This window comes from Galendromus occidentalis, unplaced genomic scaffold (assembly GCF_000255335.2).
Source record: "Galendromus occidentalis unplaced genomic scaffold, Mocc_1.1 scf7180000077485, whole genome shotgun sequence".
NCBI lineage: Eukaryota > Metazoa > Arthropoda > Arachnida > Mesostigmata > Phytoseiidae > Galendromus > Galendromus occidentalis.
The window spans coordinates 1,156,120-1,179,636 of record NW_003805473.1 but is presented as its reverse complement, the minus strand read 5'-3'; the positions used below and the strand labels follow the sequence as shown (position 1 = coordinate 1,179,636).

At 50.9% G+C, this 23,517-nt stretch overlaps 2 protein-coding genes across 2 annotated transcripts; both read right to left on the bottom strand.

Annotated features, from left to right (window-relative positions):
- Positions 1–461: 461 nt before the first annotated feature.
- Cdk7 (Cyclin-dependent kinase 7) lies at positions 462–2,509 on the bottom strand. Its single transcript, XM_003745765.2, has 9 exons — positions 2,498–2,509; positions 2,245–2,384; positions 2,124–2,162; positions 1,737–1,863; positions 1,454–1,657; positions 1,219–1,328; positions 990–1,113; positions 787–884; positions 462–678 (listed from the first exon to the last, which is right to left on the bottom strand). The coding sequence occupies exons 1-9, from the start codon at positions 2,507–2,509 to the stop codon at positions 516–518; spliced, it is 1,017 nt and encodes a 338-aa protein (XP_003745813.2). The 3' UTR covers positions 462–515.
- Positions 2,510–6,618: 4,109 nt separating this feature from the next.
- Positions 6,619–15,498, bottom strand: LOC100906314 (MAGE-like protein 2). The gene is made up of 3 exons (XM_003745862.1): positions 15,250–15,498; positions 13,008–13,148; positions 6,619–6,876 (listed from the first exon to the last, which is right to left on the bottom strand). Exons 1-3 carry the CDS (start codon positions 15,496–15,498, stop codon positions 6,619–6,621), a joined length of 648 nt encoding a protein of 215 aa, XP_003745910.1.
- Positions 15,499–23,517: the final 8,019 nt, after the last annotated feature.

Here is a 23,517-nt window from a genome sequence, read left to right as displayed (position 1 = left end):
CTCATCTTCCGTGAATCGTCCAGTGACGGCAATGCAGATGTGTAGCGCCGCACGCCCATTGACTCAATAGCATGTTATGTAAATCATAGCCGTATCAGCCCTGTCCCTTGTTCGCCTTCCGAAGCGAAACCCGACTGGTGATACTGTTGCTGTTCCTCCGCTCAACTTGTGCCCTCCTCGGTTATTTTACCCAGATGAAATTATCATCGCTTTTCCGCACTCTGAACTAGTCCAGCATTTTGACGCTACGACACGACAGCGAGCGATCCCCAACATTCCTCTGGTAGTATTTCAATCATGAAGTCGAACTAATGTTCGAGATGCATGACGAACAGAGTAATGTGTTCTGTAATGCTTTGAGCTCCTATAAATCACTAGCGCTGACAAGGATTTCGTTGACTACTGTCCTCATTCGCGTCAGTCAGACAACCAGAATAAGAAGCCCTCGATAACTTCGTCAGTTAACTCTTATATTTTTATAAACAACGAGAGCAAGGATCCGCAGTGTTGCATTTTTAAAATCGAATCTTCCGAGCCGCCGGTGAATCATCCGCTTCGACTTTCCGTTTCGCCCCCTGCAATTTCTTGAACTTGGACGGCAGTGGCAGATCTGACGGGTCACTCGGATTGGGCTTGTTCGAGAAGTAATCCATTTTCAGAGCTTCGGTGCAAGTACATCTGTATGGGAAGCAAACAGTGAGAGGGAATTCCAGAAGCGCTACCCGAGGAACTCGAGTCTGTGGGGAGAAAAAATCGAATTGCGTGGAGGAGCAAATATGGATCAACCTATTGAGAGGGTCCATAGCAAGGAGCTTCCTCAAGAGCTCCAGGAGATCGTCTCCAGCAGCAGTGAAGATCTCCTCGAATTGTGTGCCTGGGAAGCCCTGTATCGGACACGAAAAAAAATCCGTCAAACCCGAGGATGATGCAGAAAGCGTCGATTCCCTCTGATTATCGTTTTCCCGGAGAAACGTCGGTTTCCGGCGTACCTTAAACTCCACATAGTCTGGCAGCTTAGTCACACCTGGCCAAGTTTCTTCGGTCGGAGTTCCCATGCATTGGAAAATTTTCGAGATCTGGTCCAGGTCGGTTTCCCCGGGTAAAAAGGGCAGCCTGGATTAGAGACCGGGGTTAGACCGGGGTTAGACCTCGAGCTGGAAAACTCTCGCTGAGGATCGATTTCCTCAGGCGGACACGAGGATCCGGAGGTTTTCTTACCTTAGGAGCAGCTCGGCGAGTATGCATCCTACCGCCCACATATCGACTCCTGTGCCATATATCCGAGCGCCGAAGAGCAGCTCGGGAGCTCTGTACCATCGTGTGACGACCTACGAGAAGTTTTTTCTTATCATGTCGCGACCTCAGAGAAATCGGAGAATTGTGCCTCGTACCACTGAGATGATCGATTGGTATCTCTCAGATCTGAAATCATAAACTGCGAAGTGACTCTCACTTGATGCGTGTAGACTCTGGGCGAGCCGAAAAATTTCGCCAGGCCGAAATCACCGATTTTCAGAATCCCATTTTCGTCGATGAGTAAATTGTTCGGTTTGAGATCTCGATGGAGAACCCAATTCAGATGCAGGTACTCAAGACCTTTGAGACACTGCAGGGTGTAGCATTTGACGTGGGCTGGGTACAGAATCACACGGGTGTCCTTCAATCAAAGGAGATCATTGTGAGCTTGAGCCCTTTCTAATTCAGATTCCTGAGTTTTTGCCGTAATCTCCGCTCACCTTTATTAGGGTCTCGAGATCTGTGATCATGTAATCGAACACGAGGGAGATATCGCTCTGATGGCCGAAAACGTCAAGTAGACCCAGAACGTTCTCGTGGTGGAGCTCCTGCATGAGCTTAATTTCTCTGAAAGATGGGATGAGAGCGGGATCAGAATCAGCTGCCAGGCGAATAAAGTGATTTTTGAAGAAGATTTGCTGGGGATGTATCGGAGATTGTTCCCCGCGGCTCAACCGGAACACCAGAATCGGCCGGTTTTCGCGCTTCCTAATGAGCTGAGAGTCCAGCGATTCACCCCAGCCTGGAGCTTGCGATTTACTCGGAAGCTGACAATTCACGTCATGAGATGCTGGGGAGACTCAAGACCACCTCAACCGCGAACGTACCTTAGCGCGGTTCGGTTGATTCCATCGCGGGCCTCGGCTCTGGGGGAAATTATGAATATTACCAAAAATTCACGATCAGATATTATTATTTCAGACACGCATTTTTTTGATACTCTCTTACCTCGAGCCGATTTTTATTTTCTTCACGGCGACTATCTGATCTGTTTGGGAATCTCTGGCTTTGAATACTGTAGCAAATTGACCTTCTCCTAAGAATTCGATCTTTTGGTAGCGGCTCTGTGACGATTGGTCACCGTCCATCTGAAAATGATTCGTTAGAGGAGGAAAGATTTCAGCGGAGGACAGGGGACAATGCCTTGGGCCTGACAGCAATCGTGAATCTCTCGCCCTAGACCAAATGAGGGAGGAGACACCTGCTCTGACATCTCGGAGATATACTGTGAGATTTTCGAATGCCGCGCTTACCTTGGACGTCTGTTTACAACTTAGCTTTCAGCTGGTCGATCAAGATTCAAGATGGCGGCCCGCGGACTTCTCTTGGAGGGAGAGCAGACAGTGCGGACGAGCGCGCAACTTGAAACTTTCCGGTACAGCAGTTGTCGCGGCGGGCGGTGCTCGGACGCATTACGTCTTCTCGTATCAGAGACTACTCAGAAGATGAAACAGACGCCTAGAGAGGCCGCACCAATGCCCACTGCCATCGATCTCCTGAGTGGGGGTCAGGAGCATGAATGATGCGACCATGGTATCTCTGAGGTTCGCCTGATGAATCCACATCGGTAAGACGTTCGAGAACGCGAGAGACCGAGATGAACAACCGAGTTCCGAAAATCCGTAGACACACTCTGTACTCTATGTGATCCCGTCCTCGATATCTGCGCTTTATCAGAAGTCATCCGCTGACTGGAGCTCAGCCTGAAGCCTGAGGATTCAACGGGGACGGTCTTCCAGGCTGTACGGGATTGTGATGATTGTAGCTCGTTAGTTTCGGGAGTCGCTGTTTGCGAGGGAGGCATGATTGCTTAATCTCAAACCGTCTAGCGGTCGAACAATAATCGGGCGACTCCCTCTTGGCCGCATTCCAGCATTCGGGATGAGACGATTCTCTCTGAGTTCAGACGTTCGCCTACGTAGGCTACCGGGCCGACAGGACAGGGAAGCTCTGCAATCCACATACGGATGTGTCCTGTCCGAAAAATCCTGCGAGCTGTAAGCATCGAGTCGATCGTGTTAGCCATGGAATGATAGTCTCCGACTTCGAGTCCTTCAACTTCGGAGTGCTGAGAAACCCCTCAGCGTGGCGGCGGGATGCTACACACAAATCGGAGTGGTGCTTTCCTGAACAATACGGCGGCGGAGCTATCCCACGACTGCCGAATAGCGACGATGAAGATGGATTCGGATCGATCCTGGTTCTGGAATCTCATGCATACAAGTTGGCCATACGGAAACTCTGACGTTTGGAAAGACATCAGAATCGCAACCCCGTTCCTGTGTTCAGCCACACGAACAGAGCGCTCATACCTAGACCCTTACGTTTTCGCTGTCTCGTTGCGATCTGCCCCCTCGTAATTTCACGTGGTCGAGGTTTGACGAGGGAATACTGATCGCTCGCTGTTTCAGGAGAGCGTCCTTTAAGGTAGTTCTCGCGCACCCTGTGGGCTATGATCGATCCCAGACCGATGATTCCAGATAACGTTTCCATCGAAATTCTCAGCAGGGGAATCATCGTGAGGGCACAGTAGACGGTCTGGTATCGGAGGGTCTAGCGAGCGGATTAGGCACGCGTCTCTCTTGGATCCCAAGGCTTCCCTCGATAGTAGATATCCGAATCGTTGGAATTCACTCGAGAATACTTGATGTGTTCTGCCCCTCTTCACTCGTGTCGATGTAAGTGGCTCTTTTCCAGTTCTCTTGAATTGGCGTGAGTCTGGTCGTTCCAATAGCCACGCTCACGACCGAAGCACCCCGCCCCGAGCAGGCACTCGGGGCGTTCAGCGGCAGCAGCGGAAAAATTGGAATCATCTGCAGAATGTTGATTTTGTCTGGTATCCATCCTCAGTTTTTCTCAACAACTTCCTCTCATGTTCAACCCAGAGCACCCGTTCTTGTACTGTTTTTTAATGTTTCATGTTCTGCGCTAACTGTTGGTGCTGCGAGTTTTTCCCTCTTTCCCGGATCGCTGTTGCGTCTAAGCGGACGGAATCGTTGCCCGAGTCCAAGATGAGTTCCGATCGGTTAGTTCGCGTGTTTCGCTCTGTTCTCATTCCCGATTTCACTTGAACTGCACCCAGATCGAATCCTTGTTGGCGAAAACTGCTACGAGAGACCGGAGATAGCCATTTTCGGTCGGAACCTGCTCAGAGAGACCGGAGATAGCCATTTTCGGTCGGAACCTGCTCAGAGAGACCGGAGATAGCCATTTTCGGTCGGAACCTGCTCAGAGAGTTCCGATGCCGCACAAACCTAATGTGAGCGAGATATATTACGTTCCAGGTAGACCCATGGTCTGTCTCGGCATGGGATTTGACTGATTTGAAATTTCCCGAGACCAACCATGAGTTCTTTCATGCTTCCCACAAATCTAAAAAACCATGGTGCCGGATGATCATAATGGAGATAAAAGTCTGTCCTCGGGGAATCCAATCTTTGGTGCCGCTGTATTCGCAAAAAATCTCCCTGTCGCAGGATTCCCGGAAGCTACCTTCAAAGTGTATGTGGGAAATCTCCTCAATCGGAGCTCGTCCTCCGCTCTAGACCCTGCGTGCGACGTTTCCGCGAAGACATTGGGACCGGGCGGGAAGACGTTGTCAAAAGCGTCCAATCGATAGGTACTCTACTTTGTATTTGAAGTATGGCAGGCGGTGTTTGTGGTGTGGCAATGATAGCCGTCGAGATGATGACCCACATCGTTGAAAGTCGTCGCCGCCAAGAGAGAGTCGAGAATTTATCGCAAATTAAGAACGTCCGAAAGAGTAACCCAGTTTTTCGAGCCGCATTGTTTTCCCCAGATCGCTCGCGCGCGCGCGCGCAGCTTTCCTCGCACGCTAAGATTCGACGAATGAACCTCTCCGGCTATTGTGTTCCGAGGATCATGTGTCGATGTTTAAGTGGTCGACCGCTGCTGGATAGCTATGCTGCTACACAGAAGCGGTCACTGCCTTCACCGATGCTCGGAAAAAAATGGTTTTCGTTGTTCCTCTCTATGAGGGCTTTCCTTCGGCTGCTGCTTCAACTTCCTGTGGCCGGCCGGTAGGCTGGTTGGTTGGTTGGTCAATCAACCAGACTGAGCGTTTGAAACAGTTAGTATCAACACAAATATGGGGCATGAGCTCATTTGCATGCGATGCAACGATGTTTACATCCTGACCGTTCCGACTCACTTGCTCAGCCCAAGTTTCTTGACCTCCGTGATCAGTGTTGAAATTCGATTTGTTTCCCCGATCGTCTCCACTCGAGCAGGCTGGTGACTCGAAACAGTTTCAGACTTAAGAAGCAGCGTTTCGACACAAACGAGATAAATAATCTGGGAAGATATCCATAAAAGTTGCGAGCAGCTTCAAAAGAACAATGCTTGCGTCGAGTTTCGTTACGATTGACGAGATGTCTCGATCCGATATGCTTATAATCAAAAAGGAACAAAACGCTCTTAAAAATAATTCAGCTTTATTCGTCAATAATTTATGAACTGTAGAAAATCGGAAGAAACTATTGCGCACTCGTCACGCACGGTTAAACTTAACTCACCGTCGTCTGTGATGCGTTCTCATTTTTAAATATACATTACATCAGTGATTGTGATAATGGAACAGTTCTTGAAGATGAATGTTATGGGTCGTTCTATCAGCAACGTTTTCGTCTTGCTTCGCCAGCGTAGAACGAGGAGCAACTCAACCCGTGACAGTGACGACCGGCTCATGATATATATTTACAACAAAACATAATAAAATAAAACTGACCTTGCTGGCATTCAAAACATCGACTCCTAGTGCAAGATTCGATAACTTATTACCACAATAACTTGAACGAGAGCATTCTTTGTCCATTGACAATCAAATTTTAACTTGAAGCGGCTTTCTTGATGGAGCTCAACGGAAGCTCGGAATTAATCGTCGCTTCACTTCTGTAGCGATTCCTCGCGGACAACAAACTCAGCATGAAGCCGAGGATCAGAAATTCAACGTTGGAACAAAACTTCAGACAGAATCATCCCACAAACAACTGACTGATGCCGCCGACTGTTCGACGCCATTTCCGCGACCAAAGCTACTAGCATCGCTCGTTGCCAACACGGCTAGATTACAGAGGTTCCCAGATTCAAGAATGAAAAGATTCATCTATCGGCTCTGATTCATGCGAGGCCCAGTCGGATGGAAACATGCTGGGTTGTTCGTTGTATTCTCTCTCGGGTCGCTTCGAGCGGAGAACCTTCACTAATCATTCCCTCGAGCCGGAGCCGCAGCGCTCACTTTAAGTTTGGATTTAGTATTTTACAGAAAAGCGGGGGAATGCGATAGGTTTGGATCCTCTGTTCCTACCATCCTCCATAACTTCCTCCATAACTTCCTCCGTAACTCCCACCGAAACTTGAACCGAAGCTACCGCTGAAACCTCCACCGTATCCACCGTGACCGTGTCCCTCATACTTGTGTTTCTTGATGTAGACGGGCACTGACACTTCCACAGGTTTCTTGACGATGATCTCTTTGAAGACGGGAACTTTCACCGGCACAGTCACAGGCTGCGGAATGTGGATTATCTTGTGGATCGGCACGGGGATATACTTGGGAACCTGGAATCAAAACTTCGTCAGAACTGGGGCGGGTGACTCGGATAGAACCTCGAATTTCAGTGATTTCAGGACTCATTCCCCTCTGACAATATTCAGCCTAAATTGAGGATGATGGCCGGCCAACGGCAACCCCGCTTTTGTGGAATTTCGCGAATATTGATCCGAAACGAAACGATGGATCCGAGTGAGGCGGATGCCCGAGAACGGGATGCGGAGCGCGCGGTCGCTCATCGCTCCCGTGAGCGTCCCAAAGTGAATCAAGCGTTTGCGATACAATTTCGGCAAGAAGCGGAGCGTTGGATCGTGTGGGCGTTTTCCACGGAATTCTCACATACGACAAACAATTGTTGTCCTCCCAATGCAAATTGCTGCGGTCGTCCAGATGATAGGCGCCTTGTCTTCCTGGTGCGTGAAACACACTCTCACGTGAATTCACACTCGTTTCAAGAGGCAAAGGTGGGAGTCGACTTCATACGCGTGATCTGTGTAGTACGACAACCCTAGCGAGCAACTAAAGAGCGGGTAGGGAGACCCGCGATGGTCAGTGAGGCAGGCAACCGAAACGGCGGTCGGAGGGACAATTCTGAATTGCGATGGTTACCTCTGAAACAAATAGATTCGAAAACATGGGCCATTCCGAACGATCAGCGTTCCGACTCAAGACGGAGCCGGTAATGAGATTCGCTCCAACAAGCGAGGTAAAACTCACATCCGATCGCTGCGATGGACCAACACCATCAAAATCACAGCCCTTCCAAGACGGAAGCCTCGATGCTTGCATTTTCCTGTTTGCTCATTTGCTAGCCAGCCTGTTTGCCTCCCTGTCCATCTGAGCAAGTATTGGCGGCCAATAGTCCGTGTTGCTACGGCTCTGGATCGCTTCTTGACTCCCGATGTTTCCCAAAGTCTAGGCATCCGGTTTCTCAATTCGAGGGATAGCTCATGAGAAATTGTCACGGGTGGACAAACGGGACCTCGATGGAATCCGCGATTTAGCGAGAAATCAAGCCGCATCGGCCACCAGGGGCATTTGAAGCAGTCCACGGTGGGTCCCTGGGAGCTGTCCCCAAGCAGGGTTCGTGATGACAGGGGATCTCTGTCGGCGCACCGCAAGTATCCGATGTGGACGCCATCGCTCGTCGGTTTTCTGCAGGATCTATCGGAGCGATTGTGCGCTTGACAGCCCGACGCGTCTCGACGACAGCTCGACGGTCTGAGTCGCTTGTCCAAGCGTTGCGAAAAACAACCGCAATACACTGGCGACGTCCGAACTACCCTAATAACACGATGCCACCCGCTCACGTATTCCTATCCGTTAGTTTTTTGTTGTCCGAGCTCTCTCTCTCTAGATAAACCCGCCGGACCGGTCGTGAATTCCCCGCTTGAGGCGAGTGCGCAGCCACCCGTTAGAACGGTCTTTTTTCGTCGGACTCAAAAACATCGCCTCCGAAGCGTACAATTGCGCTTGCGTAACATTTTGAACATCTGAAGAGCATCGGAAACGATTCGAGATTACAAGCCCTGCGTCCGACTGATTCGAGGGCTCGGTTTTGTCGGTGTTCCTACTTCGTGAATGCTATATAATTCAGAATTTGTATGCGATCCGCTTGAGAAACCTATCGACGAATCCCCGCACACCGTCACTGCTCTGAGCCGACAGGAGTCGGACGAAAACTGACCGCAAGCTCGGCGGGATCCGAACGGAATCGCCTGAAGGTCTCTCCGAATCGTCCTTTGTCGGTCACTCTCGTCGTAGGTCCTTCTGAAGTCGCCGAGCCAATGCGCGGACTGAGCAATATTTCGATATTCGAATGATTCGGGTGATTCGTTGCTGGAGATTTGGATTTTGCCGGTTGCGTCTATCAATTAGCGTCACATCATGCGATAAGAGCGTCAAAGGCCGAAACTGCCGCCGGTGATGTCAAATCAGCTCGAAGACATGGACAGCTGCACCTAATCGTCGTCGCTCCGACGCTTTGAGGAGCTTTGACTAATGATGAGCAATAACTGAGAGGTGAAATTCCAGAATGCTCGCTTTGTGATGCAGAAAATTTCAATTAAGACGCTCAGGGAGATGCCCGCTTGCATAGCTTCGAATACTGTCGACTTCGTCCCGTCAACAGTCGAATCGGCTTGTTGTCTCGACTCCGTTCCGTGATTTGCCACTTCTGTTATTCTTCCCGCAGATGTGTATCTTTCTCTCTCTTCTCACCTCTTTTTTATTTTTATCTCACAGTTCTTTTTGAGCTTTCCACCGGTAGTTGACGCCTGCCACGAACAATTTTCAACTTCATGAGCTTCGCAACAACGGGCAGAAAAAGAAAGCGCGGAACCCTTCCGCGAAGATAAGCGGAGCAAAGAAACAGAAGTATCAAAACAGCCGTCCTCATTCAGAAAAAGCGTCTCTTGTATGTGTACTGCGTTTTTCGCCAGACCTCCGACGCCGCGTGTCGCACGACCGACGCAGAGCCCTCCGCGTTTGACGGAATCGCTGTCACCGTGATCATCTCGCAGATAGATAGATTGAGAATAGATACGCGTGAAGCACCCGAAACAGGGAGATAAGTTGTAAACCGTAAACTTGCCTTAGGGTGTTCTATGCAGAAAATGAAAGCGCAGAGCAGAAGTGATGGAGATGAAAGTGATCTCGGATGAACACGTTTCACCTACCGATGTTGGTGGTATGGCAAGCCCTCCCCTCAGCTGCATTAGTCTGAAGTCTTTGTGCAATTACCGCTGGAAACGCTGAACTGCGCTGGCACAGTTTTTCTCCGACGTTCCTAATTGGACCGGACCAATTTACTCGAGATTTTCGCGTTTCCGCACGAGAATTCGAAAAATGATCAACTTCTCTCGTGAACGACTTGTGAGCTAGCAGTCAGCGATTGGTAAGTCGATTGAATGCGGCTTCTGGCGGTCACACGGCTAGGCAAAGCTCAGAATCTCGAAGATTCCGACCACAAAATCGGCCTCTTAATCAAGGGAGTCCGAATCCGACGTGGTGAACCACCGCTGGGGCGATTAAAAATAGATATGTGATAGTACTTCGTCATGAATAGCTCTTCGAGTCGGAGCGGCGCGGCGACGGGCTCGTTTGATTCGGCCGTCAAGCAAAACTCACCGGTCAATTGTGCCTGTCAAGATGATTTCTTTCGGCACTCGATGAAATTGTTCATGATTCCATATTCCGTCCATCATGATCGGCGGTTTTGTTCGTGGAAAACGCCGCAAACATTTGCTTCGGATTTCGGTTTTCCGTTTTTCCCCTTCTTGTGGCCCTGTCGCATTGCACAATCGAACCAAACCGAGTTCCCAGGAAGGAACGGAGAAAAAATTTCTTCCCCCGAAAGAAGAACTGTACCGGAACTTCAAAACTGAAACGGGCGGGGGAACACGATATCTCCGGAGCCACTGTCCGCCACCGCCGCTGCCGCTCATGAAGAAATGACGACCATCAGCGCCCGAAAGAAGAAGCAGCAGAAACTAAAAATGGGTCCCGAATTGCATCAGGGGCTTTCGGGTGGAGCACGGAAAGCGCTCATCTCCCCTCCGAAATTTTGCCCCAAAACGCCGAAAAGGATAGGAACGAGAAAGAAATGAGAAAATTGACTCGGACTCAGCGAGTTGCCGCGCAACGAGCCAAATGGTGGTCCGTCTAGATAGACGATTCTTTCGGTCGGATCGGCCGATCCGGCTTTCTCCAACATTAAACCCCACGGAGGCAGTCGGTTGAGATTCACGGCAAATCTGATGATTTTCGTGTTGTAAGTTTTGATGGAAATTCGAGCGACGTCGATCGCGACGACGACAACGGAGCTCTTAGGGATGCGTCATCTTCCGTCGGAGTTGTGTCCCCCGCGGACAAAACTTTCCCGTCATTCATTAGTTCATTATTATGCTTCCTTCGACCGGCCGAGCCGTGGATCGCCGCTCTGAACGCCATTTTGATTTCATATCGGGATTCTGATCCGGACGCGAAGCTTTGTACCTCATCGGACGACGAGAGGGAAACGCACTGCTCGCCGTAGCTGCCGCCGTCGCTAGACAACGGTTACGGCCTCAGCTCCGAACTCTTCCGGAAGAAGTCCGGGGCCTTTCCATTTCGCCGAATCAGCGTATCGGAAAGCTTCAATGTTTCGTTCATTATAAGAAAACTAAAGAGCAGAATAAACGGTCGTGCGATGCTTCGGTCAACACACCGAGGCGGCCACATGGCACCCGCGTCGCGTGATCGAAGCGAGCGAAGGCCTGATAGGAGCGAGGAGAGGTAGAACTTCAGAAAGTGTTCGAACCACTCTGAATTTCGCCTCCCACAGACAGCGTTGTTCGCTTAACCGCACTATCTCGAAACGCACGATTTGCTCAGCGTTCCCCGTGTTTCTTCAAGTCCGGCCGGCAGACAGGCAGGCAGGCAGGCCGGCCGGCGGGCACGCGGGCGGCAAGTGGACGAGCGGGCGAATCGACTACTTAAATCACGCCAGCCAGACTGGCTGCTCGGTTAGCCGTCGATCAGCGGCTCAGCGCTCAGTCGGATGGTAAGGAAAATGTGTGAATCACTGTTCCGGTCTGGCTCTAACTCGCACCGAGTTCAAGATTCTCGTGCCCATCTTATCGTCAGTCGCCTGATAAAAGCTACCGATCTGGATGAATTACATCAGAGATGAAACGACGAGGCTACGCTTCACAGTCTAACGGACATTCCATCTGGTCAACTGATGCTCGCGCCTCACGGAAGATGCCGAGCGGCCATACGATGTTGCTTAATAAACAGTGATTGCCCCAACAAAGAATCGCCGACGAGGTGTTAATCTTGGTCAAGAGAGAAGCGACCGATTTTTCTTCCCGTTGATTCGTCGAATAAGTGATCGCAGCTTCGAAGTCAATTCAATTGGCACCGTTGAAAATTTTACGATCGTGGTGCCGTCATCCGCCGGCCGAAGGAGGAGCTGGAAGCCCTTCCGAGCCGAGGAGCTTCTCCGAATTCACTGGTTAAAGGACATAATAAGGAAAATTTTTCCCCGATTGGGGATCATCCCGACTCATCAGAATCCAAGTTTTTCCAACGAAATTCTGCTCTCTTTCGGGCCTATTCGGTCTCACGCCGGGCAATCGTCAGAAAAAAATTATACTCTCCCCAGATTTTCCACGGAAGGTGCGACTACGGGCATTTTCTCGATTCGGGATCCCGCATCATAGGTGTTGGCGAAGGCTCTCAAATTCTCATTGCCAGACAATTTTTTCACTGACCGACCGAAGACCGCCGCCCATCTTGCTCACTGCCGAGCAAACGGGAATGCAAAGAGCTGGAAGTCTGTCGAAATCCCCAAGTGGAGGTTACTTTCCGGTTGTTTGAGAAATTGGTGCTGTTGTTCGGCTAAGCGAACTGTTTTACACGCGAAGATCAGCGATGCTCGCGTCGGACGCGTTCGGCCCGCACGTCTCACTTGTCATCGCGAACGCCGCCGCTAATACGCTCGAACAACGACCGGTGTTGAGACCGGTCGATACCTATTCCTACTGTTTGCTTCGAGCGCCAGCGAACGTCGCAATAGGTTTCGAATGAGCTCTGAACGTGAATATTTATTGTTCCCCGTGTCGCTCACAAACACGACGTCGAACAGGAGAACGCTCGTAATGATGATGGAGTCAGACTACGCGAGTGAAGGGAGGGGCCCAACTGGTCACCGCCGCCGGTCGCCCCCATCCAACGTGATCATCTTCTTCTTCCAGTGCGTTTTTTTCTTCACCCCAGAAACACAATGAAGGCAACAGGAAACGTTTAGTGATAAAAACAGAGGTGCACACAAGCGCTCGGACAACATTGAATTCCTGTTTCATATTTCTCAGAACCGATCCGTGCAGCCGATTTTTTTTCCACTGTCCGAAACAGGCCTCCAAACGCAAACAATTGCCTCCTTCAACACAAGCAACGACTACTGATTCGATGCTTGGGTGTCAGATCTGGGTCTACGGGTGGCGGAGCCGCGAATCGATGGGCGCCGCGCCGTCATACTGGCAGGGGGGAAATCTCCGATGCGATCACTCTATAGTTCTGTCTTGGAACCTACGATCGCTTCTGGAGGAACGATCGCTAGCCCTGGACGAACTGGTTGCAGGTATCGACGACTTACCTTGACGGGTACAGGGATGTGTTTCGTCACGGGAACCGGCACGTGCTTGTATATTGGGACTGGAACATGTTTGTAAACGGGAACATGAACGGGCACGGGCACATGATGCGGGACCGGGTAGGGTTTCGGGATGTGGATAACCTACAAAACAGGCGTTTTAGAATGCGCGGACAAAGTCGAGCTCGTGGGCAAGATACACACCAAAGCGGGAACTCGATCCTAAAATTTAATTAAACTTGGGTTGGAAAAGGCGACAGATTTGCGGTACGCTACCGCTCGAAATTTACAATAATGAGCTAGGTTCCATTGTATCCGAGCTCCCGGCGACTGAGCTGCGGCCGATGCTTCTCCCGGACTCATTCCACTTTCGGTAGCGGGCGGAAGATATGCGGGCGCTTAATAGAACTCTGAATTTTTCTCCGGAATTACATTCCCCGACGGCGGCGGGCGATCCAAAAACTTCAGTTCATCCTCAGTCCAGGCCGGGTTGTCGTCTTCGGATTCACTATACTTTGTCGTCCGACTCGGACGACGGTATCCAGGCGGAAAATAGGGACGAACGTGTTGACAATTGAAAGTTCCGAAGCTTTCCAACGAATCGAGCGGACGGTCTCGAAAAGCGGCCGCAGCGATGATGGGCTTTCGAACGGGCAGAAAACGATAAATCACCACTATGCCTCACTTGATTGAAGCTTGATTCGATCAACAATATCGTCGAGAAATTCCTTCACTTCAGCCAATATGTCGTTTTATTTGCTCACGGACAATCGAAATTTGTCTTCCGGCCGACTTTGCTTCGTAGTCGGATGTCAATCACCACCGCGGTCTTCAACACCTCATCGGCTCAGAGTCCCATCGGACGATCGCCCTCGTTGTCGTCGCCATCGCCACCCGCCCGCCGCATCAATCGGTGCAGCTTGTGTCAAAAAAAATCACCACAACGAGAGCCAAGCCCAGCAGCGTCTGCCACAATCGCGGTAGACAGTTCTGGTTCTCTTACATCGAATGCGCATATCTCAGACTTTGTATTCGCCTCGATTTCATGATGGCGGGCCCTCCGCTTCCTTTTCTCCAGAGAAATCAGAAAAGTGAAGCGCTCCTCGGATTAAACGAGGCGAAACGCGCGAGTCCGCTTGCGGACTATCAGCTGTGTAGTGGTTGGCGGTTAAGTATTCGGGATTTGTGGATTAGGGGGCATTTTTCCTCGGAGCAGTGGAGGGACTGACGGATTCGACGTTCCTCCACGCTTCCGCCGATTCGGAGCCCGGCATTCTGGCCCGCCTTTCCGGGAAAAATGCTCTCGAGCCGCTGAAGAGCGAAACACTTTCAGTAGAATTGGCGGATATCGAAGCAGAACTGAACAGGCAGCGGCATCTCATTCAGGAAGCCAGAAACCGTTGGCTGAGAATTAGCTGACCAAGACGAGCCCAGATGAATATTTTTCCCGGCGATTGTGTTCTCGGTTTCAGTTGAGCCCGCACAAGAAAACCACCGGCAACCGAGCAACCTATCGATCACCCAGCGACCCACCGACAGGCGGGCAGCCGGACGGGCAGTGCCGGAGCTGCCACGAACGTGGACAGAAATATGAAAGACTGAGGTGGTAAAGTGAAGCACACGATGCGGTCCAGTGTCCCACATCCTCCGGTCGCGATAAAACACCAGCTAAGAAGCGTCAATGTGTATAGTTGCCAATCGTCCGTCAACGGTACGCCGCGCCGGCCGCCGACATCTCCAGGCACCTTTCACTCTTCCTCGAGTGCTGGCCGCCGTTTGTTTTCTGTGAGACATTTGTCGGACCGTTCGATCCGTCAAGCGTTCCGTCTATAACATACGATATATGACCGAGCGTCGTTCCCAACGTAAGCGGTGCAGCGCCGCCGCCGTCTTTGCCGCTCTTAATATCGGCTTTCTGTTGATATCTTGTTCCGTGGAAACTGGATTCCCCGTGGGAAAACTTTCATATGGGATAATCAAGGTGGGCTTTTGCGAATCAGAATCAGCATTCCGGTCGGGGAGAACCTCCAAAAAAAGGAAAAGCAGAAACCGCACTGTGCTCATGGAAGTGTAGGGGGTGGGAAGTAACAGCCAGATTCTCTGTGCCGCTTCCGAATTCAGCTGATCACTGGTCCGCACATTCGATCCATCGAGACTGAGGAGGCGGAACTTTTCGACAGTGTCTGCTTTCGCATTAAATACCTCGTGTCACGCTCGATCGCGCATCTATCCTCCATCCCCTTACCTTGGGAACATGAACGATCTTCGGGATCTTCTTCACTACCGGTACCCTGTACGGCACTGGCACCGGATGCGGTACTTTAATCACGTGGGGTATGTGTATGATCTTGTGAACTGGGTAGGGCTTCGGAATCGGTACTGGATGAGGTACCGGAACGATCTTGTGCACAATCTTCACAACCTCCGGCTCATAATGATGTCCTCCGAGAGCCACGGAGCACAGAACGACAAAGAGGAGGACTCGAAATAACATTTTACTCGCTATTGTGTCGGACGTGCGCTGACTCGAGCACCAGGGCACCATGTAACTACGCTGGGGCCGATGGCGCACTGGTTTTAACTAGGGAAGCGCAACTCCGGCTCCTCTCCCGCCGGGCCGAACGTCTGGGGCGTCCGCTGGCTTCGCGAGGGCAAGCAAGCCGTATCGGGCTTCGAGTCTCTCGCACTCAGCACAAAAAAAGCTTCAGCTTCGGTCGGAAGTATCGAAATCGGATAAATTATCGAAATCTTAACAATCAAATAATCGGGAGCTCGGAACATCAGACGTAGTCAGGAAATTCGAAATTTAAGTGTTTTTTATTTTACTCCGAAACGGAACTTTCGTTCGGATCCCAGATCACAGTTGAGTCGCTCGACGAGAAGGGCAGCATGTAAGCTGTCGAAGGCAATCGCGAATATTAATGAAAAATACTCCATCGTCTCTAAGAGGTGATACGGTATTTTTGGCGTTTCAGACGCTTGAGAGCGTCGACCACAAACATTTTCGAGATGTTTTCCCGGAGAGCCCCATCATGACGAGAACTGGAGCTCGACGATTGCTCCGTAGATCTATCGCCGTCTTTTCTCAATCTGAGGATTGAGGTGAGGAGATCAGCGTTTTTTAAAAGGCCTAATGATGGTCTCGGAACTCGAGACTCAGAGTGCTTCTTCAGCTGGCCCCGAGGAGGAAAGGTCGATACGAGATTATTCGATGATGCGGGTTTCCACTGATTTCGATGGATAGCCATGGTCGTCATTGACAGATCAGAGCCATTCGCCTCAGCAACCCCAGCGCTGCCTTCAACGAAAATCCTTAGGGAGGAGCTCGCGTGCGATCTTTTGGTCGGGTCCCTGCGAGGTAGCTCGTTACGCTAAGCATCCCAAGGTTCGAATATCATTCGGTGGCCGATCGCTTCGTCACTCATCTTGATCGAAGATCAATTATTGCCTCATCATTTCATTCCCATCATGGAATAATGCTCAACTCATCTAGCCATCGAAAATCGCCGGCGTCCGTAACAAGGCGTCCGGGACGTACATTTCACTGTTATTCACTCATATATTCCCGCGAATCAGCTCCGTGGGCCACCGATTTTAGTACTGCATTTTTGGAAATAACGCAAATCCCCCAAGACGTCGGGGAACTCTCACCAGCGGGAACAGATCTGAGAACACCGCGTCCATTCAGTCACGCACACAAACGCCAGATCCGAACTGTAGGATCACTTTCCGAGTCAGCGACGGGTGACATTTATTTTGTGAGCTACGCTCCTCTTTTGGAAAAAATTATCCACGTGTGATAAGTGAAGACTTTCTCGGACCAAACGCCGCGTAACTCGAGCCCGGAGCCAAGCTAGAGTCGTATCGGACATATCCTCGGGCAGACGATCATCTAGTTATGTCAGCCGGCCTGAGCGAAATTTCGCCGTTGCAAAACACGGGGAAACGCTATCAAAACAAAAAAGAAGACGTGTTCATGAGAAGAAAGTTCAGTCGAGTGGATCGCGAAGTCGTAGTCGCACCCCACCTCGACGCGATCCGCCATCGTTTCGCATACGAAGAGCGTCAATCTGTGTTCGTGCACGAATCACTTGAGCTGCATCGGGAAAAACGATAGCGACTTGCGCCAACTTCAAGAATCAGCGCTTACGATGGATCTCTGCAAGCTCTTCTTTCCCGGGCTCGCCCATCGCATCGTGAGAGTATCCCCCCGACTCGGAGATATCCAGCAGAGCTGTGACCCGAGGCGTTGCCTCATGAAAGTCCATCGTCCTGAGTCGTTGCTTGAAAAGTTGAGGATCTCGTTGCCCTCGGACCAGACGATGCCGCTCGAACATCTTGACCGACTCGCTGTCAGACTTCGAATTCCCCGTTCGGGCCCAGTGTCGATTCCTTCACAGGAAGTGAAGTTCGCGATTCCCGGGAGCGATCCTGCCTCAGAATAAGTCGAGCGATACGAGTTACAAGCTTCGGAAGCGTGGGCCCGAATCACCGGAAACCCATCGAGGATGGCCCTTGTCATTTGACTCCCGGGAGCGTGAAGTCGTCACTGGTTATCCGCCGTCAAGGTCGTGTTTCGGAAGTCGAAATCCACCGACCTGCACTGAATGCCCCAATACGCCCCCGCGTACCAAACGAACCACTGACCCCAAGAAAGGATTGTGTAGAAGCCAGGGGGAAAATCCCAAGTACAAGAGCTCGACAAAGAAGAAAGGCTCCGACAATTTCTCGAGTGAAGCGCCATGTCGGTGTTGCAGTCACGATACCGGCGCTCCGGGAAGTATCGGCAGAGGGACTGAAATCTACCACAGCGTCGAGTTCTCCTCGAAATGCTCTCGAGGCCCGGACATTTTTCCCTACTGCCGCGACGAGTGTGTCGTGTCCTCCGAAAGCCTGCTAGAGGCGAGGGGGGGAGGGGGGGGTGATCGCATCCAGAATAGACGGAAGACTCCGAAGAAGTTTCCACGACATTGTCACATGAGCTGGAAGGTATTCCAGGATTGGCAGCTCCGAAGCTCTTCCCAGGTCTGGCGGATCTTTTTCGTGTTTTCCTCCTGCTCAATGTCGAGGTTCTCACACTCGCTTTTCCAGGATTTAGTTTCACTGCAGAGCTGCACCATCGCGCGAGATGGAGACCGTCGAGGAAAACCCTCTTCGAGCGCGGGGCACCAGGACTAGAGCAGAATTTGGATACCAGCCTGCTTTCGCGTAAACATGGGAGAGGCGATGCCTCTACGGACGAGAAACCTGGAAGCTCCAGCCCGATATTGACCACTCTATGGGAAGTCGGGCGTCGTCGGCGTTCAAGAGAGCTCACATCGAGTAAGTGCACTGAACCCTGATTTTCTGGTGGAGTCGTCGAGTCGAAGTTCCCAGCGATCCCGATCAGAAGCGATACCGGTCAAGTCCTTCTCCAGATCGAACAGTCCACCTGTTGGGTTCGGGATTGAGCCCGGAACGGATTTCCAATGAGGGTTCGCTCGTCGCTTGTAGAGGTATCTTCCGCGTCGATGCCGGAACGAGAGGGCGCTCTGAGTCAGATGAATCGAAAATGAGTCGAGAGCTCGGAGCATCGAATCGAAAACATCCCAACTATGAGATGAACTGTCTAGATTGATATCTCGAACAGATTGGCGCGATCCTGAACAGGTTACGACCCGGTAGCGGACGATTGGGCAAAAGTCAAGCGAGTCGGCACAGTCACTCGACGATAGCGAGCTGACAGTGATTGGAGCTGAACGTTGGTCTAGGTGATCGCTCACAAATATATTACTGAACTCTCGAGCCGTTAACTGTCGTACAGCAAGCCTCAATAACGAGCCAGTCAATCAGTCTATCCACATATCAGCTCTTCTGAACGGTGGATATTTCGCCGTAGTATAGAGATGACGGTGAAAAATATGTCGTCTCTCGAAGGACGGGCAAGATATTGAATGTCTGATGTCGGAATAAATCACGAACGCAAGCGGAATGGAATGTTCCCCGTTTCCCTGTGCTCGCCAACTCTCTCGAGCTCTCGAAGATCGAATGTCGTCAGACCACGTTCGTCTGGAGACACGGAAGCGACACGGAAACTCATTGCAGCTCCTGTCATGATTTCGAGGCATCATCCCGGGCCACAAATGAATCAATCCACGGGATAAACAAAATGAAATAAAAAGAGAGCCATGGAGCCGAATTCTCGGAGGAAGGAAAATCGTGTAACACTGTTTCGATCTTATGGAATTTCGCAGCTGATCTCCCTTTTGAAGTGTATTCAACGAAGCGTTCGAGAGGATCACCTGCCGATACCCGACGAGTTCGGCCTCGTCTCCAGCCTAATCTGGCCTAGATCTTCCATCTTCATCAATTTGGAAGCCGAATCATTGACAATGGAACGTATTGCCGATGATCATCCCGACCCGCGCATCCTTGACTTGAGAGTGTCCACTTTCGCCGCCGAGTGCGACCGCGAGTCTTGACTGTCCTTTCCGATGTAGGAACGATCCCCTTGCTCGAGTAAAACGCCACGACAGCGTACACAGCCTCGCTCCATTCGATGTAGTCATCTGCGGAACAGCGGGAGCGCAGCTGGATATCGCCGCCATGCGGAATGTTGCGACTGTTTGAACTCCTATCTTCGCTTTTCTCGCGAGTCAAGATCTCCCAAAAGCCGCAAGGTATGATCACGATTCGGACTCGAACAGCTATTCTGCTAGTGATCTTCAACACGGTGCTAGTCGTCATGACCATGGTGTGCATTTCCATGCACGTAATGGATAGAGCGTCGCCCGCATGGAAAGGAGGGCCGGGACTACCGAAAATGCACGTTCAATACGTCTCGCATCGTGCTCAGCGACGGAATAGACTTCTAATGAAAGAGGACATCAAGTGCAGCTATAACAACTCGATGACGCTGTTCATCTTGTCGGATGGAGTCAACTTCGAAAGACGCAACTCGATCCGGAAAGTGTATCGTGACATACGAACTGTACGGAATTTTTGCGTGAAATACTTGTTCGTCGTTTACGGTGATATTCAAAAAACCGAACGCCACCACAAGGACTACGTGTTGATATCCTCATATGTACAGGGCTACGTCGAGCCGCAGAAAATTCATTTCGCATACAAAAGTAAACCGAAAGCGGACCTAAAATTGAAGTCTGCCTTGGCGGCCCTGCAGGAGCCCACCAGCTCAGAGAGCTCAAGCGAAGAAACGACCGAGGATGTCTCGGAAGAGACGGAGGAGGAGACCATCGAGGAGGATGATACAAAGCGGAAAGATCCGGCAAAGGCCACGAGGCAGGCCGTGTTGCGCGGTCTGTCCGCAGGTCGGGACGTGCCGACTAAAAACAGGCGTCAGGTTACCGAGCCCTCCGCGACTGCAGCAACAACGACAGCGACGACGACGACGTTGGGAATGACAGCCTCAACCACAACTCGTGAGAACAGGAACAGATCTCAAACGATGCAGGACCTCCTGCAGGCTATCCAAACCCCCAGGGATGTCAGCTCGACAGTTCCGTCTGTCCGTAAAGGCATGCGCGCTCGATCCAGTCCATATCCTCGGACGCGAGTGACGACAACGCCGACTCCATTCTGGGAAGTTTCCACCGTGAGTGAACCATCCGTAGCCGGGTCCCGGTCCGCCGCGAACAGGAAGCTCGTTTCGACCCCCTCCACGGGGCCAAGTTCGGTAGAATACTCGTCTTATTATACACCGCGCTCTCGGTCGGATCTGCCGACGAAGCGGAGCCGCGACTTCATCGAAGGTTTCGCCCAGAAAGTGAGGACGTTCTTCGGGGCAGAACTCACTACAACGTCGCCAGATGAGGAAGAAGTTGATATTCCAGTTCGACAACCGGACTCAGAAAAACTGGAGAAACCCCGAGTGGCTGTTTTCGCCTCACGATGCAACGGTCACAACTGTAGTCGCATTGAATTGCTCGAACCGTGTAACTGTACTGAGAAAGTGAAAGAACGACTGCTTCCAGATACGCTGAGTCGAATGAATTCTATGATCAGCATTTCGAACATACACGACAATCGCCAACTTGAGGAAGCATCTTCGAACTCCCGTTGGAAAGTCTTCGTTCAAGAGCAACAACCCGTCGAACTGTCGAGCTTAGTCGCCCAGCTAAATTACGAGGCCAAGGTCCTCGCTAAACTGGAGCCGTGCTGCAGTTCGCTAGACGACTGCACGGGCTGTAACCATATGTTCCGGCAGAAACTCTTGGTGTCGACGAAGCTCGCGCACACGGTTTCCACCAAAGACACCTACGAAATCGAGGAAGACGTGCGGAAAATCCTCTGGAACGACCCCAACGACGTCATCCTCGAGTTCCATGTCGAACCGCGAGGCAAAAAGGCGACTCGTTATTGGAAAATATTTAACATGTAGGCGAGCATTATTGTCGCGATGAATCTTAAGAGGCTCTTCCTGTTTGCGATGGATACATTCCACTCTGCGTCATCTTTGTTGTCGATCGACACGAGCCATCAGCACGGCCATCAATCTAGGTTGAATAGGTATAGCGCCGTCGCAACTCTTTTCACTCGATCTTGACAGTTCTGATTCTCGCTTACTTGTATCCACGGAGTGATTCTCGAGCTTCCCCACTCGAACGGCTCTGTACGGTCGACGATTGGCGCGAACCGCTGCGCGACCGTAGATGGATCGGTCTGTAAATATGATGTTAATAAGGAAGACGAGGCTTAATGTCCAGGTAGCCTGGTTATGAAGGGAAAGCGCCAAGAGGGAAACGAGTTTAGTAAGGATGAATAAACTCACTAATCATCAGGCATATCCCCGAAACGCAGGGCGCAGTTCTCAGAAAACAGATTCAAACTCTAGAGCTTGCCCGAAAATAGGTCTGCCGGTATAGAAGAAATCCAATCCCGTCGAAAGAAAGCTACGGAGTCTTAGCATCAGTGGCGAATCCAGGATCTCTCGCGAGAGCGGCGGTCTAAGATGCGTCCGTGGAGGGGGCATGGGGAGATGGAATCATCATGGGGGGGTCGGATCGATTGGGACACTCCAAGATGAGAGCCTATGAGGGCCGACGAGGGCGAATTTTTCTCAACGGACTCGTGCACCGGTGGATCCCGACGAGATTCGAAACCTAGAGAATCATGACCACTATTCTTCTGCAGGATGGGGGATTATCACGAGATTAACTCCGTTCCCTTGTGGATTGAGGAGGGATTGTGTTCCTCGAGCGTACCCCTTGAGAATTATCCAGAAATCATTGGTGAATAATTGAAAATTGTGAGGGTTATCCAAGATATTCATCTGCATAGTTTTCGAGGACGGAAGTATTATAAAGATCAAACTACAGGGTCCCATCCAAATCTTACGATTTCAAGTCAGATTCTCTCAGCAGCAATAGCTCGTAAACGGTCGCGATTTGTGGCTCCGAAATCCGCGCACTGGGAGGTTTCACGCATTAAATTCTCAGACTGAACGGATTTTCTTTCTCTTCCATCTAAGATCAGACAAGCCCCTTGTCGAGAGGACGAAATGCATTCAAATGAATCCTTAATTTATTGGGAAACACGTCTTTCAATCCTTCTCTGAACCCTCCAGGCAGAACACCCTCACGGTTCGAAACCTGGTCATTGTTCTTCCAAATGCTCATTTCTTGTGAGTTGGTGAGAAGTTGTGACCTTCGTCGACAAGGGTTTTCCGGAGTGCATCTCCCCAGTCGCTTGCTGAACGGGATGGGAAATTAGGCCCATTTTGTCGAGGTCAAGTGAGCTCCTTGCCTGGGCATTCGGGAATTTCTGATTGTTGTCTCCTTTCGAACAATTCGCTCCTTCATCTCAACTTTGTCAATCGGAGGTTCGCTTCGAGAGGATGAATGGAAAACAGACTCTGGTTCTCGGAGAGCTTATTTTTGGATATCATATAGTTTATTCGAAATGTATGCAAGGAACGTCAGCGAGTATATATAGTGATTGGATGGAGTCAGCCGACTCCATCCAGTCTGTCCCCGGTCGGCAGCGATCCGCTAACCGCTGCGCCGTTTCCCCTTTGGACCTCGATGGAAACCCTCTGAAGCAAGAACTCAGTTGCCCGTCTATCCCCGGTTGCCACCTCGATGCGTTTCCCCAAGTCAGGCAGGAAGAACTCCTGAGACTTGCCCATGACACCAAGGGTCTCTAGGGCGACGGGTTGGACGATGAAGCGGCTTTCAAGTTCGCAATACTTCAATAGCTTGTTCCTCTCCGCAAGGCTCGCAATCGCCCCGCTTATTCTTTATTCACACTCTGAGGAGGATCTTCGATTGGGCCTTCCCTCCCAATAAACCATTCACCTAAAGTTCTGCTGCATGATGGTTCTCGAGCTTCGGAGATTCGGGGAGATTCGGGCTTGAAGATCGCTTAAGTGGCGACCTCTATTCGTGACGAATTCATCCAATCGACCCCGAAAACTTCGATGAACTCGTTCCAGTACAGCCCGTCTACCGAAGCCATGGCATGAGTGATGTTCGACTTGCGCTCTTCGGGTGTTCCTGGTGTGTTTTGGTAAACT

Coding starts and splice junctions, on each gene's coding strand:
- Cdk7 (XM_003745765.2), bottom strand. Junction 1,864..2,123: donor ATCAACCGAACCGCGCTAAG/GTACGTTCGCGG, acceptor CCCATCTTTCAG/AGAAATTAAGCTCATGCAGG. Junction 1,114..1,218: donor CTCGCCGAGCTGCTCCTAAG/GTAAGAAAACCT, acceptor TCTCTAATCCAG/GCTGCCCTTTTTACCCGGGG.
- LOC100906314 (XM_003745862.1), bottom strand. CDS start 15,498: ATGTTATTTCGAGTCCTCCTCTTTGTCGTTCTGTGCTCCGTGGCTCTC. Junction 13,149..15,249: donor AGATCGTTCATGTTCCCAAG/GTAAGGGGATGG, acceptor CCTGTTTTGTAG/GTTATCCACATCCCGAAACC. Junction 6,877..13,007: donor ACATCCCTGTACCCGTCAAG/GTAAGTCGTCGA, acceptor TTTTGATTCCAG/GTTCCCAAGTATATCCCCGT.